Below are 14,325 nucleotides of genomic sequence, written 5' to 3' on the forward strand. Positions count from 1 at the left end.
TTGCTTGTTTTGATTATTTGGGGTGGGGGGCTTACCAGGCCAAGTTTGATTTAGTCGAAGATTCTAGAAGTGGAGGTGACTGTGACGGTAAAGTGAAGTGGCTGTACCTTTCTCAGAAGTAGACCATGGGAAATATTCTCAGACAGCATAAATCCAGACACCAAGTGGTGGATAGGCCCGGCCTCTCCACAGTGTGGCCGTAACACGAATGTATTAAAGTTTCTTTGCCTGTTGGGAGGAACAGCTGATGTTTAACTACAGTCCTGGAGCAAAAATCTTTTGATTCAAAATCCTAAATTGTGGTTTGATCAGAGAGTTAAACCAGTGTACTTGGAAACATGAACAAGTGTAAAGGGCACAACACTACTACAAATACAATAACTACTTGTCCCAAAATTGTTTCTGCTTTTTTTTTACTTAAAGGGATTATTCACCCAAAAATGAAATTTCTGTCATTATTTACTCACCCTCATGTTGTTCCAAACCCATGTTTTTTTATCTGTGTAATGCAAAAGGAAATGTTTGGCTGAATGTTAGCTTCAGTCACCATTCACTTTCATCATAACTTTTTTCTATACAATGAAAGTGATTGGAGACTGAGACTAACATTCTGCCTAGCATGTCTTTATGTCTTCTACTGAAAAGAACACTGGAACAATATGAGAGTGAGCACTGTAAATGATGACAGAATTTTCATTTTTGGGTGAACTATCCCATTAATTAATTTGATTTACTTAGGTAAGCAAGGTGTACTTTGGTGTAGCAGAGGTAAAACATGTACCTGCGAAGGTGGTTGAGTACAGTCATATTTGCGTACATGTAGTACAGGTAATAGGAGTATGGAGGATTGTCTTCCTCCGTCCAGTTCACTGGTTTTGGACTGTCCAGGTTAAAGATGTGATGCTCAGGTTTAGACTCATCATCCACACTATCAAATCCGACAACCTGAGGGACAACATTCAATCTCGCAATATAACTGTTTTTACTGTTATCACACTTGTTTATAATTTATTGTTATTTATTTCAAGCTATGCTGGACGACCTGTCACATGTTAAAGTAGAGAATTGGTGCCATTTGATTAAAATAAAGTTCTTGCTGCTGAGTCACTAGTGATTTTAAGCATTGAAGTTAAACTTTAAATGGACATCACACCCATAAATAAATTTTCAACTAGTTATTTGTCATTTATTAGATGCCTTCTTATTAAAAGCAACTCGTGAAACACATAATTTTATGAGTAACTCCTTCCAGGGTTTGAACCTTTGTTTAACTAGCATGGATTTTAAAGGAATAGTTCACCCAAAAATGAAAATTCTCTCATAATTTACTCACACACATGCCATCCCAGAGGAGTATGACTTTCTCTCTTCTGCAGAACACAAACAAACATTTTTAGAAGAATATCTCAGCTCTGTAGGTCCATACAATGCAAGTACATGGTGACCAAAACTTTGAAGCTCCAAAAAGCTCATAAATGCAGTATAAAAGTAACCCATACGACTCCAGTGGTTAAATCCATGTCTTCTGAAGCAATCTAATCCGTTTTCGGTGAGAACAGATCAAAATACAACTCCTTTCTCACTATAAATCTTAGTAGTAAACAATATATAAATTATGTAAAATCTTGACCGGTTTCAGTTTATATGCATATATTTCTCTTTATATGTGTTTATGCTATTTATAAAAGTACAATGCATGTCTATGACATTTCTTTGAGCATTTGTGTATTTGAGAATGTATCAACTAGAAGAGTTATGGTAAATGCTTTACTCTGACCTATAAATGGAGTCAGGTGCACTGTTTTTACACTGATGACTATGTAAATCGAAAACATTTAGTTCCTGAGCACTTTGGCACTTTTTTGTCCTCCTAATAAATATCCTAGAAAATTGTTTCCGTGGACATTGTGTGAGACCTCTTTCTTTCCTTGGTCACTTTAAATCTTGACATCAGCAGCCTCCTTGGCAATCATAATTTCTCGATTACACTTTCTTGTGCCATATAGCACTCTGTGCATGTGTCAAGCACTAGGAAGTGTATCAAACTTAATCATGATCACGCCTAGAGACTGCTGATGTCAAGATATAGAGTGAAAAAGGAATTACGTTTTGGTCTGTTCTCGTCCAAAACTGATTAGATCACTGGATATCTTTTCTGCTGCTTTTATGTGCTTTTTGGAGCTTCAAAGATTTAGTCACCATTCAGTTGCATTGTATGGACCTACCGAGCTGAGAATTTCTTCTAAAAATCTTTGTTTGTGTTCTGCAGAAGAAAGAAAGTCATACACATCTGGGATATTATGAGGGTTAGTAAATTATGAGAGAATTTTCATTTTTGTGTAAACTATCCCTTTAAACTATTACTTCAACCCTACTATCATCTAAGGAAAAAGAAGTGATCGTAAAGCCTAAAACAAACATTTCTTGTTAAATAAACAGGGTAATTAATTACATTTTGAATATGTAAGACAAGAACACATGTAGTTTGTCCACACTCAGTGTTTCCGTTTCAACATACTGTTGTCCTGTCTGGCACGGTAATAATCCAGCTGAAGGTCAAGCCTTGTTCTGTTAATAAAGGGTCCTCCACAAAAGCACATTTACAGTAACAGACTAGCTTTTTAGTATCACAGCAGACTCACATGTTGCAGGAAAAGATGCAGCTCTGGGTGACTGCTGGGCTGAACAGTGACCTCAAACAAAGGCATAAAAATATTCTCCAGCATCTCTTGGAAGTTAGACAGCTGCTTTTTGGTGTGGTACACATCACTAGAGAGAAGAGAGAGAATCTGTTATTTATCATACTCATTTTACTCATCGGATGGCTTTTACAATGTGTAAATCTCCTATAAAGAAATCTGATGGACCATATACATAATTACAGTTCATAGCCTATGTTTGAGCATAAAGTACATGTACATATTTAAATTCCACTATTATTTGTGAAAATATATATTACATATTTGTGAACATTACATAAAACGTACGTGTTTTACCTATATTGGCACATATGAGATTTATGTATGGGAATGTTATGTTTCATGTTAAAACACATACAAATGTAACTTAAAATGTGTATAAATCTATATTATTTACTATGCACCCATGTGTGCTTTTTTCACATTGAGCCGTTTTATGCAGTACTCACAACAGCCGCGGCACCTGCACCAGCCAGCGAACGTTGTCTGAATAAACTTTGTGTTTGACGGCCCACTGCGCCAGTTTGTCCCATTCATCTCTAGAGCGACCGTAGATGGACAGGCGCAACTCAACATTCTGATATTTACTCTCCTCCAGGTCCGCCATGACCTCCTGAAACGCACCACCGAACAACCGTCAGCAGGGGGCGCACATACAAAACCATATAAAACTGAATTACAAACTTGGTCACCAACCATTGGATTGTTTTGCTACAGTTACAAGGAACTGCTGATACCTTGATTATGTGCCCAAAGTATTTCCCTTCAATATGGTTGTCAGTCTTGATAAAGATTTCTCTGAGGATGGATTCTCCAATGGGATTGTACTTGGAGTTGAATTTATCAAAACGGTGGAATGTGTTACGGTCCTGTGAGAAAGAGCCAGAGAGTAGCTTATTTTAAATGGCAAATTGTGTGTTTTGTGTCAGGTTTCCTCCAGACATCCTTTCCATAACTTTTATTCATATGGTTTAGGGACCCATTCAACTCCATTTTCATTTAAAAATACAGTACAACAGCCCATTCATCAGCTTATTTAAACTCCAATGCATCTGCAACTCTGTGCAACATATTTTTAGTGAGAGTGACCCAGATCCCACACAAGCCCATGAAGTTTGGAATCCCACTAGATTAGCCTTGGCATCTACTGTGTGAAACAGCTAAAACTCTGCTCATAAGATACTCTACGCTTTGTCATGGTTTATTCCAATTTTTTCTTATTTTTGGTTTTGCTTTGTTTGTATGCTTACATGAGTGTATAGTTTCTTACTTTCTATAACTGTTTCTTTCTAATTTGTGTTTTATCATATTATTGCCCTTATTTTGTGTACTAATATTTTTGCAATTAGTGTTTCCACATCTGTACTGTATGTTATGTAAAAATCTCTAATGCTCTTACCGCATGCATATCCAAAGTGTCTACGCTGAGGTCAAAGGCTGTTAGGTTCATGCTCTCGAACACCTCTGTTAGGGTCTGTCCCCGCCCTTTCTCTACATGGACGATTTCGCCTGGATATTTCTTTATGGCCCTTTTAATGAAACGCAACAGGTGCTTCTGATTCATACAGGAGGACGCATGAATATGTGTGTCCACCTGAAAGACAGACAAGACGCCAAATGGTCAAGATGTGAAAGTTCAAGAGTGAGAATTTGAATAGTATGGAATAGCAGTGACTAATTAATCATCAGTGCAGTTCTTCATAATCAAATTCAAATTCTTCTGTGCTTTTATGCTGAGGGACAGCTGACCTTCCGAATGTTGTAGAAATCACGGTGAGGGACCTTTTTCTGTGCTGCCAACTCTTTCATCTCATTTAAGAGAATGTGCATCTGGAACTTGGAGCTAAGATACTGCAGACGACGATAGCAGAAAGATTTCCTGTTGGAAAAATGCTACAGTCAGTTATGCATAGTCTTGCTAACTCTGGGGGGGGATCTAATTTATATCAGATTTGACCTGATTTTGCCACCTCTTCATCTTTGTGCAATCATCATGATTCAGGCTAGAACATACCAGTGGTTATCTCAGTCCTAATTCAGTTCCTCAGGTTCAAATTGAGGTCAGTACATGAGGATTTCAATCAAGCAAATGAGCTCACTCAGGGATGAGCTCACATTTACAGAATGAGATGTTTCAATCAGTAATTTGATCATCATCTCCTGAATATGCTAGATGAGAACAGAACAAACCCCACAGCATGCTGTGTTGAACTTACACTGGCCCGTTAATAATGAGTGCCATCATCATGTTCGTATCAGTGATGTATTCCTGCAGGTCTGGATATGGCAGGTCCAGCTCTGAGGAGCTGAGGGAGATTACAAAATATTTTTTAACAAAAACAGAAAAGGTTACACTGAAATCAAATACTGCAATAACAATTCTATAAACTTAGTAAAGGCGACACTGCCGAATGTTTCCTCAGCAATCGTTTTATTATTAACTAAAATAAATGTTAAATTGATTGTCTCACTTATGTGTGTACACGTGAACAACACCATCCACCATTTTGCAGGTGTAACCTTTGCCTGGGGGCATGTTGGCAGGGTCTTGCCTCTCATAAGGATGGGTTTCTGACATGGGTGGATGGACCATTGCACCTGTGGAGAACACAAGATTTCAGAGAAAGGGAGATGTAATCAGCTGTTTTGTGTTGTAGCTTAATATTGATTAGTCCTATACAAAAATTATCTTATAAGAAATAGGAGAAAACACTCTTATAAGAAATGGATTTCTACAGAAACAACGGTTGAGGAAAGAGATGAGTAGAACTACTGTGCTGTGGTTTAACTGATGATCTGTGGTTTATAAACAGAGGCTGAATCAAGAACCTCATCTGCTAGCAGAGCACCTGCTTTCAGTGTTTCCTGGAATTAACTGAATGTGATCTCATGAAAATATTCTGCATTATCTATACTGAGGCCACACTAATATGTTTTTTGGTTAAAAATGCACACATTTTGCTATGTTTACTCCTCTCATCCACACTTGAATGGCATTTTACCATAAACCGAGACTTTCAAAAACTCTATAGTACAGCAAACTTAGGAAACAATGGCTTTAGAAAACAGAAAATGGAGCTTCAGTTCTTACCTTATCTTTTTCTGAATGTTTTAATTTAATTCTATTCTGGCTATAGACCATTTCAAAGTCTGTTTGTCAGTTTAAAGAAGTGACATCTTTGTCCCTTGAACATTTCCAGCTAGCTGTCAAACTCATTCAAAACAACATTCAAACTCTCCCGTGGCTTATAGTCACTTAAACATGATTAACGTTACTAAAGTTACTCTTTAATGATTGTAATAGAATGCCATTATTAAAATTTGGACCATGTTGTTCGGTGGCTGGATGCTCCCTGGATGCTTGGAACTGCTGCAGTGAAGCGAGATGGCAAGATCCGTGCAATACTAACAACTGTAGCACAAACCATATCTCTGGTAGGCAAACAACATTTTTGCCAACTAATAGTAAGTTTGTTAGGTAGACTTTTTCTGGCTAGTTAAGTCAGAATATTCCTTTAGGGGCTTTAAAAGTGACTATAGATCTCTCCTATTATAATGAATGAAGTTCCGCACATCATTTAGATTTAGTCTTTTAGCAGACGCTTTTATCCAAAGTTACTTACAAATGAGGAGCATAAAAAGCAATTTGTCACACAAAAGTTAACAAAACTTGCAGTAAAGCACTACCAAGATCTCAGAGTAGCTGGAGTAGTATAAAAGCTAGTGCAGAAGAAAGAGACACATAAGGAAAGATTTTTTTATTATAAAAAAAAAACCTACCATGTCTGCAAGTCACGTGCTTACAGCATTAACAGCTTGACTGATTATAATAATAGTGATCCAGTTTTCCGAACTTTCCGCTGAGGAAATAAATGTGAGCATCTAAACTACGATACACTTTCATAACCTCTCTCGCATAGACATGCTCAGTATCAACAACACGTCTGGATAAGTCACTTCAGATAAACGTTTGATGTTCTTTGAGGATGACCTCCTCATTGTTGATTTTCAGTTTTTGCACATATCTTGTTAGTTCTGTTTTAGCTAGATTCTAAAAGTATGCGCTAGTCATTTTATTTGACAGTTCTGGGTTATAAAAATGCTGCAACCGGAAATGCTTCAGGGCAAGACATGCACAGTAGCATTCCAATTCCATTGTTATTGTTTACGTCCTTGAAATGGTCTATAAAGCCATCATAAATTTTCCTACAGAAAACTCTAGTTCAACTCACCTGCAGATCCAGAGGACTCAGGCACCTCCTCATATGTGTTGAGGTCCAGAAGCCTGTCACCAAGCTCCTGCAGGTAACGTGCTGTGGTCCTGCAGAAGCTCTGCATGGACAGAGAGATGTACTTCTCTCTGATGAACAGAGCTTTCACTACACATTTAGCAGCATCCAGTAGGTCAGTGAATGGAACCTGGAGGAGTGTGAGAGAAGACCATTAAACATAGACTGCATAGTCTGTCATAGTCACTATCTCCGTCTGTCCATCCATCCATCCATCCATCTATCCGTCTGTCTGACCTTTTTCCATCTCTTTTACAGATAATTTTATTACACATTTAAAAACTGCTTGAAAAAGAATAATCATATATATATATATATATATAAATGTATCATCATTATGTATTTCCATTTTTCCTCTCCTTTTTGTCCATTAATCCACACTCAATAATTTTTTTAATTACATAGGTCCACTTCAATTCTGTCAACAACATCTTGTTTTTGTCTTACAATGGGAAAAAAGTGAAAAACAGGAACTGTTGCTACCCCACATTTCTCCTCTCCAGAGATGGTAACTCTCTGATACTCTCTCTCTGGGATGAGCTCTCTCTCAGGATACAGTTCTTTGGGCACCTGGCTCTGTTCTTTCATATATCTGTGGAAGAGAGGAGATTTAACATGCTGGTATTACGGTAACAGGCTTGAGACACATTGGGTCTCATGTAAATGATCACAGAACAAATTAAAAGGCACTCACTCTAGATCTGTCGCACTGTCTGTTTTCATGAAGTCCTGTTTGGCTCGCAGAAGGATATCAGGCTCAAACCTCAAAAGAAATGGCATATCCAATAATTTACAAATTACAGAGGCTACATGCACATACAGTGTGAATGTTAGAACAAATATTAGATGAGAAATGATGGGTAAATTTTCAGGTTACTTAAACTAACATGCTTGAATTAATTTAATTTAATTAATTTGTTTATTTATTTTTAATTTTGGGGTCAAATGGTCATATTGGTGTATGAACAGGGGATTTAAGGAAATTCTGTCATTATTAACTCACCCTCATTCCAAACCTTGTTCCTAACCTGTATGTTCATATTGTACACACGAAAACCAATGATGTTTGATGTTTTTGATGTCCAGCCTGCGCCATATTAGATTTAAGAGCTGCATAATGATTTGCATGAATGATTTGATTTGAGAATGAATAATGACAAAAAAAATGTGCTGCTTTTGTCTTTTTTGGAGCTTGACACCCCATGGTCACTATGCACTGACATTGTTTGGAAAAAAAGCTGTGTGATGATTCTTTAAAATTCTCCCTTTTAGTTCCACAGAAAAAAATATCTGCATATGGATTTGGAGAGACATGAGGGTAAGAAAATACAGACAAAATTTTCATTTTTGGTTGAACTATTCCTAAAACTGAGGTTAGGGCCCAATGGCCCTCAAATCTGAACAACAGCAACACACATGAGTTTCATGATGGAATGTCAGCCTACTTGATGTCCTGGCTGATCTGCCGCATCAGTCTGTGTCGCCTCTCTTCCAGCTGCTCAATGGGACTCTCCTCAGGGAACTCATATGGAGCACTCCGCATCTCACTCTCCGCCAGGCTGCGGGAGAACAGCTCCTAAACACACACACATTAGCATACATTTACATTAATGACAGAAATCTAATTACATTTATTTCAGTGTATTAAACAGCATAACGTCTCAGACTACACAAACCGCTGCTTTGATTACCTCCGCAATCTCTTTGTACTTGCCATCCATGGATGTGCGCAGGTCGATGTGGCCGTGCTTGGTTACAGGGTTGCCAGGCAAGGAATGCTGGGATGTGAGGAGGTGTCGGCCAACATGGAGATCTACTATAATGAGAAAGAAAGAAACGGAGAGATCTTTGTATTTAAACAGAGATGGCTTGATTTGGGCTTTCATATATAAAACATTCAGATTTTGCAGAACTGAATGGTGGTGTAGAAAGTAATGTTTATTAAAAAAATATTTTGATTATTTTATACCAGTGGTGACCAGCACTGTTTTTCAGCTGTCCAGAGAAGGGCAGGGCCAGAAAAGAGAATATTGCAGAAGAACTGCAGATGTTTGTCTCACAAGAGAATGGAGCATTCAGGTGGGAGAGCATTAGGGTGTGTGTGTGCATTTGTGTGTGTGTGTGTGTGTGTGTGTTCGTGTGTGTTTATACGTCTCTGTCTTAGCTTGCCCACTTAAAGATAAAGTGTGTAATTTCTGCACCACTAGTGTCACCAAACGGAATTGCAAAACTAATGACAATTTTCAAACTGGTTTCCTGAACACTCTCCCCATCAGTAGCTGTGCTTCCATCCATGTATTTTTATGTGCATTTTGGGATATTATAAAAAATGTATACTCTCGCTTGGTGGATAATTATTTTATTTGATAAGAAGAAATGTGCATAAACTACTGTATGATGGAAACATATTTAACGAGTAAACTCCTATTTAATTTATTAAAAATACAAGATGCACATAAAAAAATACTGCGATTGAATAATGAATTAATAACAAGACTAACCAGTGGACCAATCATCGCATCTGAAATGCTCTGGTCATCCTGAAATAACGGTGTCTTTAACCTTGTGCGACCCTGTGTCCTTCTGTGTGGACTGTTTGTTTTGTTTTCGCTATACGCTGTGCATAAGGACAATCTGGGCTATCAGTAAAGGGTTAAACTTTTGACTCACTGAGTCATGCGACAAAACAACATGGCACCGATCTCAACAGAGTTTGTCTTTGGGAGAAATGATAACAAACTACATCTGGTAAGAAACCAAATTAAGTTTTTACATTGAAACATGTTTGAGGCAAAAGATTAGAGCCTCTAGCTTCTTCCTAGTCGCCATTTTGAAAATTTGAGCGATTTATCGTGAAATGGCACGCTGTTAAACATAGTGACCACTGACGTGGACTCTAGGACTTTTTCCTCTTAGAAATCCTGTATTCACTGTGCATTATCACATTGAGAATCAATGGGTTCATCCAAAAGCTGAAAAATTTTGCTTTCAGAGGCTTTATATAGAGTTAGGAAGAAAATAATGTGAATTTCGAACTGTTCTGAGACCAGTGCAGACAGACAGCACACTGGAGGTTAAGTCATTTACTAAACATGGAGCAAGGGAGCATCCTATAGCTTTCCAATGCAGCCAAGTGCATTTATTCCAAACTTCCGACCAAAAGTTCAATTTTAGGCTGCAAATGATGTTTGGACCACTCAACATGGTTGGCAGACATGGGACAATGGAAATCAGCACTTAGGTTCAGAATTTTTAATGCTAATTTTATTCTAACATGGTTGGCAGTGATTGGACGACCACTGACAGACCATTACTTTGAATCTGATCACTTGTTTGTTTGACAGTGCAAAGAGAGAACATTGAGATTTTGTTACCAAAGTAGAAAAAACATTGTAATATAAAATTCAAATTAAGTCTAATAAGTTTTATTTGTATAGTTTTCTATATGTGCTTTTCCCAATTCATATCGTTTCAAAGCAATTTTACAGAAAATCAGCTGTAATGTCTGTAATGTCTCAAAAACATGAACAACTAACACTCTTGGAAACAACATAAACAATTTGATTAAAAAAAAAAAAAAAAAAAAAAAGAAAAAACAAATCTGTCTATAGATTGGTATTATTATATTTCAAAACTTAGTCCTGCTTTCTCCATAAGAGGATTTTTAGGAAAACTATTTGCTCTCTCTCTCTCTCTCTCTCTCTCTCTCTCTCTCTCTCTCTCATATATATATATATATTGCATTATTATTAGGGCTACTAGTTACAAATCAAAAAAGGAAATGAAAAATGCACACAGCAGTCACACTTGGGTCTCAATCCAAAGCCTTACATAGAGTTTGCAGAGCAAGTAAGTCGAATGCAGACTTGAACTGTTTTGAAGAGCAGGTTTATTAACACTTGTGAAAAATATAATATAGATCCATACAGCAAAGACACAAGGATGGAGGAACACACACACATAGTGCTCCCAGAAATGTGTGACGTGCTGTCGCCTTCAGACATGAGACAAGTTCTTTAAGTGTTTTGTCTGTGTGCTCTAAACCGCAAGTATTTTATCAACAAAAGAGTCACAGTGACTACAACTTATCTGGAAGTGATGATTTTGTTCTTTTGAATACATGGGATGGAAATGGGGCTTTATTCGCACATTATTTTTGTGATATGGTTTTTCACTTGCAACTTGGATGGAAACATAGCTAGTGTTGGGTAGGTAACCCTAAAAGGTAATCCACAACAAACTGATAATTACTTCTCTAAAATTGTAATTAGATTAAACTACTCATTACTTCATGGAAAAAGCAATCACGTTACTGATTACTTTACATTAGAGTTACTTTAGAGTACTTTATTTCCTCGTTCTTTATCGCACTCAAGTCTTACACTCAGCACCACACATTTCTCCCATACAATAATTCGATTGTTACTCTTCAGCCATCACAACAACGCAAACAGACGTACATATGAACATAATTTATGTTTAAATGTATTCTACACAAATAATATTAATTTTTGAAATATGTGTAACCAAAGTTATGTACTTTTAATAATTAACTGGAAGTCAGCAAGTGAAATCTGATTACACAAATTTATAATGTAATGCATTACACTACTTTTTTTTAATACTAAAAGTAATTAGATTACAGTAACAAATTACTTTGTAATCAGATTACAACCAACACTGCCCCCCATATACCATTTGCCGGTCAAAAAGGTAGTTGTGCCCCAAATTCATGCCATTGGTGAAGCCAATTTTGCTGTGTCGGGCTGGTCAGGAAGGTCAAACAAACAGAAAAATGCTTTGATAGTGCCACTGAGCCACAGTTTTTACACTTTTCGGGAAATCAACTTATAAATGCCTTACTTATAGTTGTTTCTGCATAATAATCTGAGATAGGATCAATTATTTTAGACAAAACAAAACAAAACAAAAAAATTACACACTTCAGCTTTTTTTGTAATTTACATTAGTATGTACCAAGTACTTCCAGTCTCTCATATTATAGCATTTTTTCATATTCTAGTTAGCAAAAAGTATAGGAAAGAATTAAATTTTCACAAACTTAAACAGTTAGAGCAGAAACATTTCATTATATTCACAATATTCAGTCACAAACTCTCTGTTGCATGCATGCAAACACTTTCATTGTACTGAGTGAAGCTAGTGTGAGTTCCATAGTTCCCCAGAGTGATATCAATCTTCCTAAACTCTGATGCATGATCAAATATTCATAAGCCTAATATGAATAATTAAACAGCCATGTCTAGCCCCTGCACTGCAGAGAGTTGGACACTGCTTCCAACTGTAAGGACACATAGGAAACAGATTGAGCTGTCACAGACAAGGATAGATTCCCCTGTTTCCCCTGAGTCACAGCCATCAACATGACACAGAATTCATGAATTTCCTGCAGATCTGCAGATGTGACCAATCTCAACAGTTTCCAACTCACTGCAGTTAAACTATCCTTTGGGCTGAATGTAAATGTGCCATGGCCCTATATTGTTATCACTGCTAAAAATACAGAGTCACGTGATGCTATGCGAGTGTTGGCTGCTTAGAGGCTTCACTCTGCTACAATTATCCTTTTAATTAATATTAACCGGTGAGAACTGAAATAGTTGCTATTGGTAAACTGTGCTGGGAGTGTAGGATGTCGAAAATTTGAAATCGTCAGCCTGTGGGGACATTAAAAGGCACTTGCGTTCACACATGCGTCTGATGCCTTGCAGGATCATGATGGTGGGGGTCAAGTTGATAATGACAACAAGCCTTATGACGTAGGTCAATATATTGCAAACATTTATGCAGCACTAATGAAAATCTCGACCGACATGGAGGGTCTCATAGAAATACGTTGAGCAACCACATCTGTAGAGGTGAACATTTTCACCCTAATTACAAGAATACACGATGTTGAAAGTCGAGTTTCTGGAGTCGGCCGAGAAAGAGCTACAGGCTAACCCACCTGCCACCAAGGCTGATATTGACCAGGTGTGTATCTAAAAAATAGAGGATTTGGAAAATCGGAGCAGACGTAATAATGTTAGTTTCATTGGAATCCCCGAGGGAGAGGAAGGTAAAGATACAGTATGGTCAAGTTTTTGGAGGGGTCTTTCTGAATTTGATCGACACAGCGGGCTGCCGGTTCGAGATAGAGTGCGCGCACAGAGCTTTTGGTCAGCTTCCCAAAACAGGCGACAGACCTGATGCATCCTGGCAAGATTCTTGCGGTCGGCAGACATAGACCTTGTTCTACAAGCAGCGAGGAATAAAGGCAAGTTGTGCTGGGAGGACTGCAACATTATGGTTTTTATGACTTTGCCAAAGCTATGCAAGTGAAGCGGGATAGATTCAAAGAGCATAAGAAATGTCTGCATGAACAGAAGGTGAGCTTCGCATTACTTTACCCTGCTAAGCTGAGATCTGATGCCAAGGATGGAAGCAAGACTTTTACATGCCAATGACAAGATATGGCTTTCATTAAATCAATGGTGTGAGTGGGTAATTTTGCCTGCACTGAATCAAAACTATAGACTACACATTGTACATTTTGCTGATGCAGTCTGAAAGGGTTTGTTATTCTGTTGACTGCCCATTGACTCTCGCTTTTTTTTTTCTCTTTCTCCCTTTATTGATGAGTTAATTGTTTATTTTGTGGGTTCATTGTTATAATTTACTGGGGCCTATTTTATTGAATATATTTATGTGCAATTTAATGGCACGGTTTACGTATAAAAAAATAATTTAAAAAACACACCGGACTTGAGCAGTCTGGTAGCGATATTGTTGTGAAAAATCTTGTGACCATACATGGACCAATGGTCGGATTTCCGGGGGATGGACTTCATTTGCGTGGGGTTGAAGTGCATCTTTTTTCTGTTCTGTGGGTTGTTCAGGATTTTATGATTACATCAATGTTGGAAATTGGTCTATATAATTTTGCCTTTGGTACACAATTTATCTTTGCATATCAATATGTCACACTTTAATATAAATAAAATGTTTCTCTCCATGTGTAATGTTAATGGGCTGGGGCACCCTATAAAAAGAAGGAAGGTTGTATCTTTCATTAAGCGTAAAAAATATGATATAGTGTTCCTTAAAGAAACGCACCTTTCTTCACAGGAAGCTGAAAAGCTTGGTAGAAAATGGGGTGGGTATAAGTTTGCAGTGCTGGTTTAAGTAAGAGCAGGGGAGTCATCACATTGATAAGTAAGCATTTACAATTTAAATGTCTCAAACAGATTAAAGATAATTTAGGAAGAGTCATTGTTGTTTTGGTTGAAGTATAGGGGCAGAATCTTATACTGGCTAATATTTATGCACCCAACGCT

General features: G+C 37.5%; 1 protein-coding gene across 4 annotated transcripts in view; it reads right to left on the minus strand.

The window, feature by feature from the left end:
- LOC127424488 (AMP deaminase 2-like) overlaps positions 1-14,325 on the minus strand; it is a 31,303-nt gene that overhangs the window by 4,339 nt on the left and 12,639 nt on the right. For 2 of the 4 annotated variants that reach the window (XM_051669757.1, XM_051669759.1), the window contains exons 2-15: positions 8,680-8,804; positions 8,434-8,564; positions 7,683-7,751; positions 7,472-7,580; positions 6,932-7,118; positions 5,171-5,297; positions 4,916-5,005; positions 4,449-4,578; positions 4,099-4,293; positions 3,437-3,568; positions 3,149-3,312; positions 2,643-2,769; positions 782-945; positions 108-228 (exon numbers count right to left, since the gene is read on the minus strand). In XM_051669757.1, the coding sequence (XP_051525717.1) occupies positions 108-228; positions 782-945; positions 2,643-2,769; positions 3,149-3,312; positions 3,437-3,568; positions 4,099-4,293; positions 4,449-4,578; positions 4,916-5,005; positions 5,171-5,297; positions 6,932-7,118; positions 7,472-7,580; positions 7,683-7,751; positions 8,434-8,564; positions 8,680-8,804 (1,871 nt within the window). The remainder of the gene's footprint in view (positions 1-107; positions 229-781; positions 946-2,642; positions 2,770-3,148; positions 3,313-3,436; positions 3,569-4,098; positions 4,294-4,448; positions 4,579-4,915; positions 5,006-5,170; positions 5,298-6,931; positions 7,119-7,471; positions 7,581-7,682; positions 7,752-8,433; positions 8,565-8,679; positions 8,805-14,325) is intronic. The other 2 variants (XM_051669758.1, XM_051669760.1) reach the window with 1 other exon arrangement.

This window comes from Myxocyprinus asiaticus, chromosome 33, assembly GCF_019703515.2.
Source record: "Myxocyprinus asiaticus isolate MX2 ecotype Aquarium Trade chromosome 33, UBuf_Myxa_2, whole genome shotgun sequence".
NCBI classification, from domain to species: Eukaryota; Metazoa; Chordata; class Actinopteri; order Cypriniformes; family Catostomidae; genus Myxocyprinus; species Myxocyprinus asiaticus.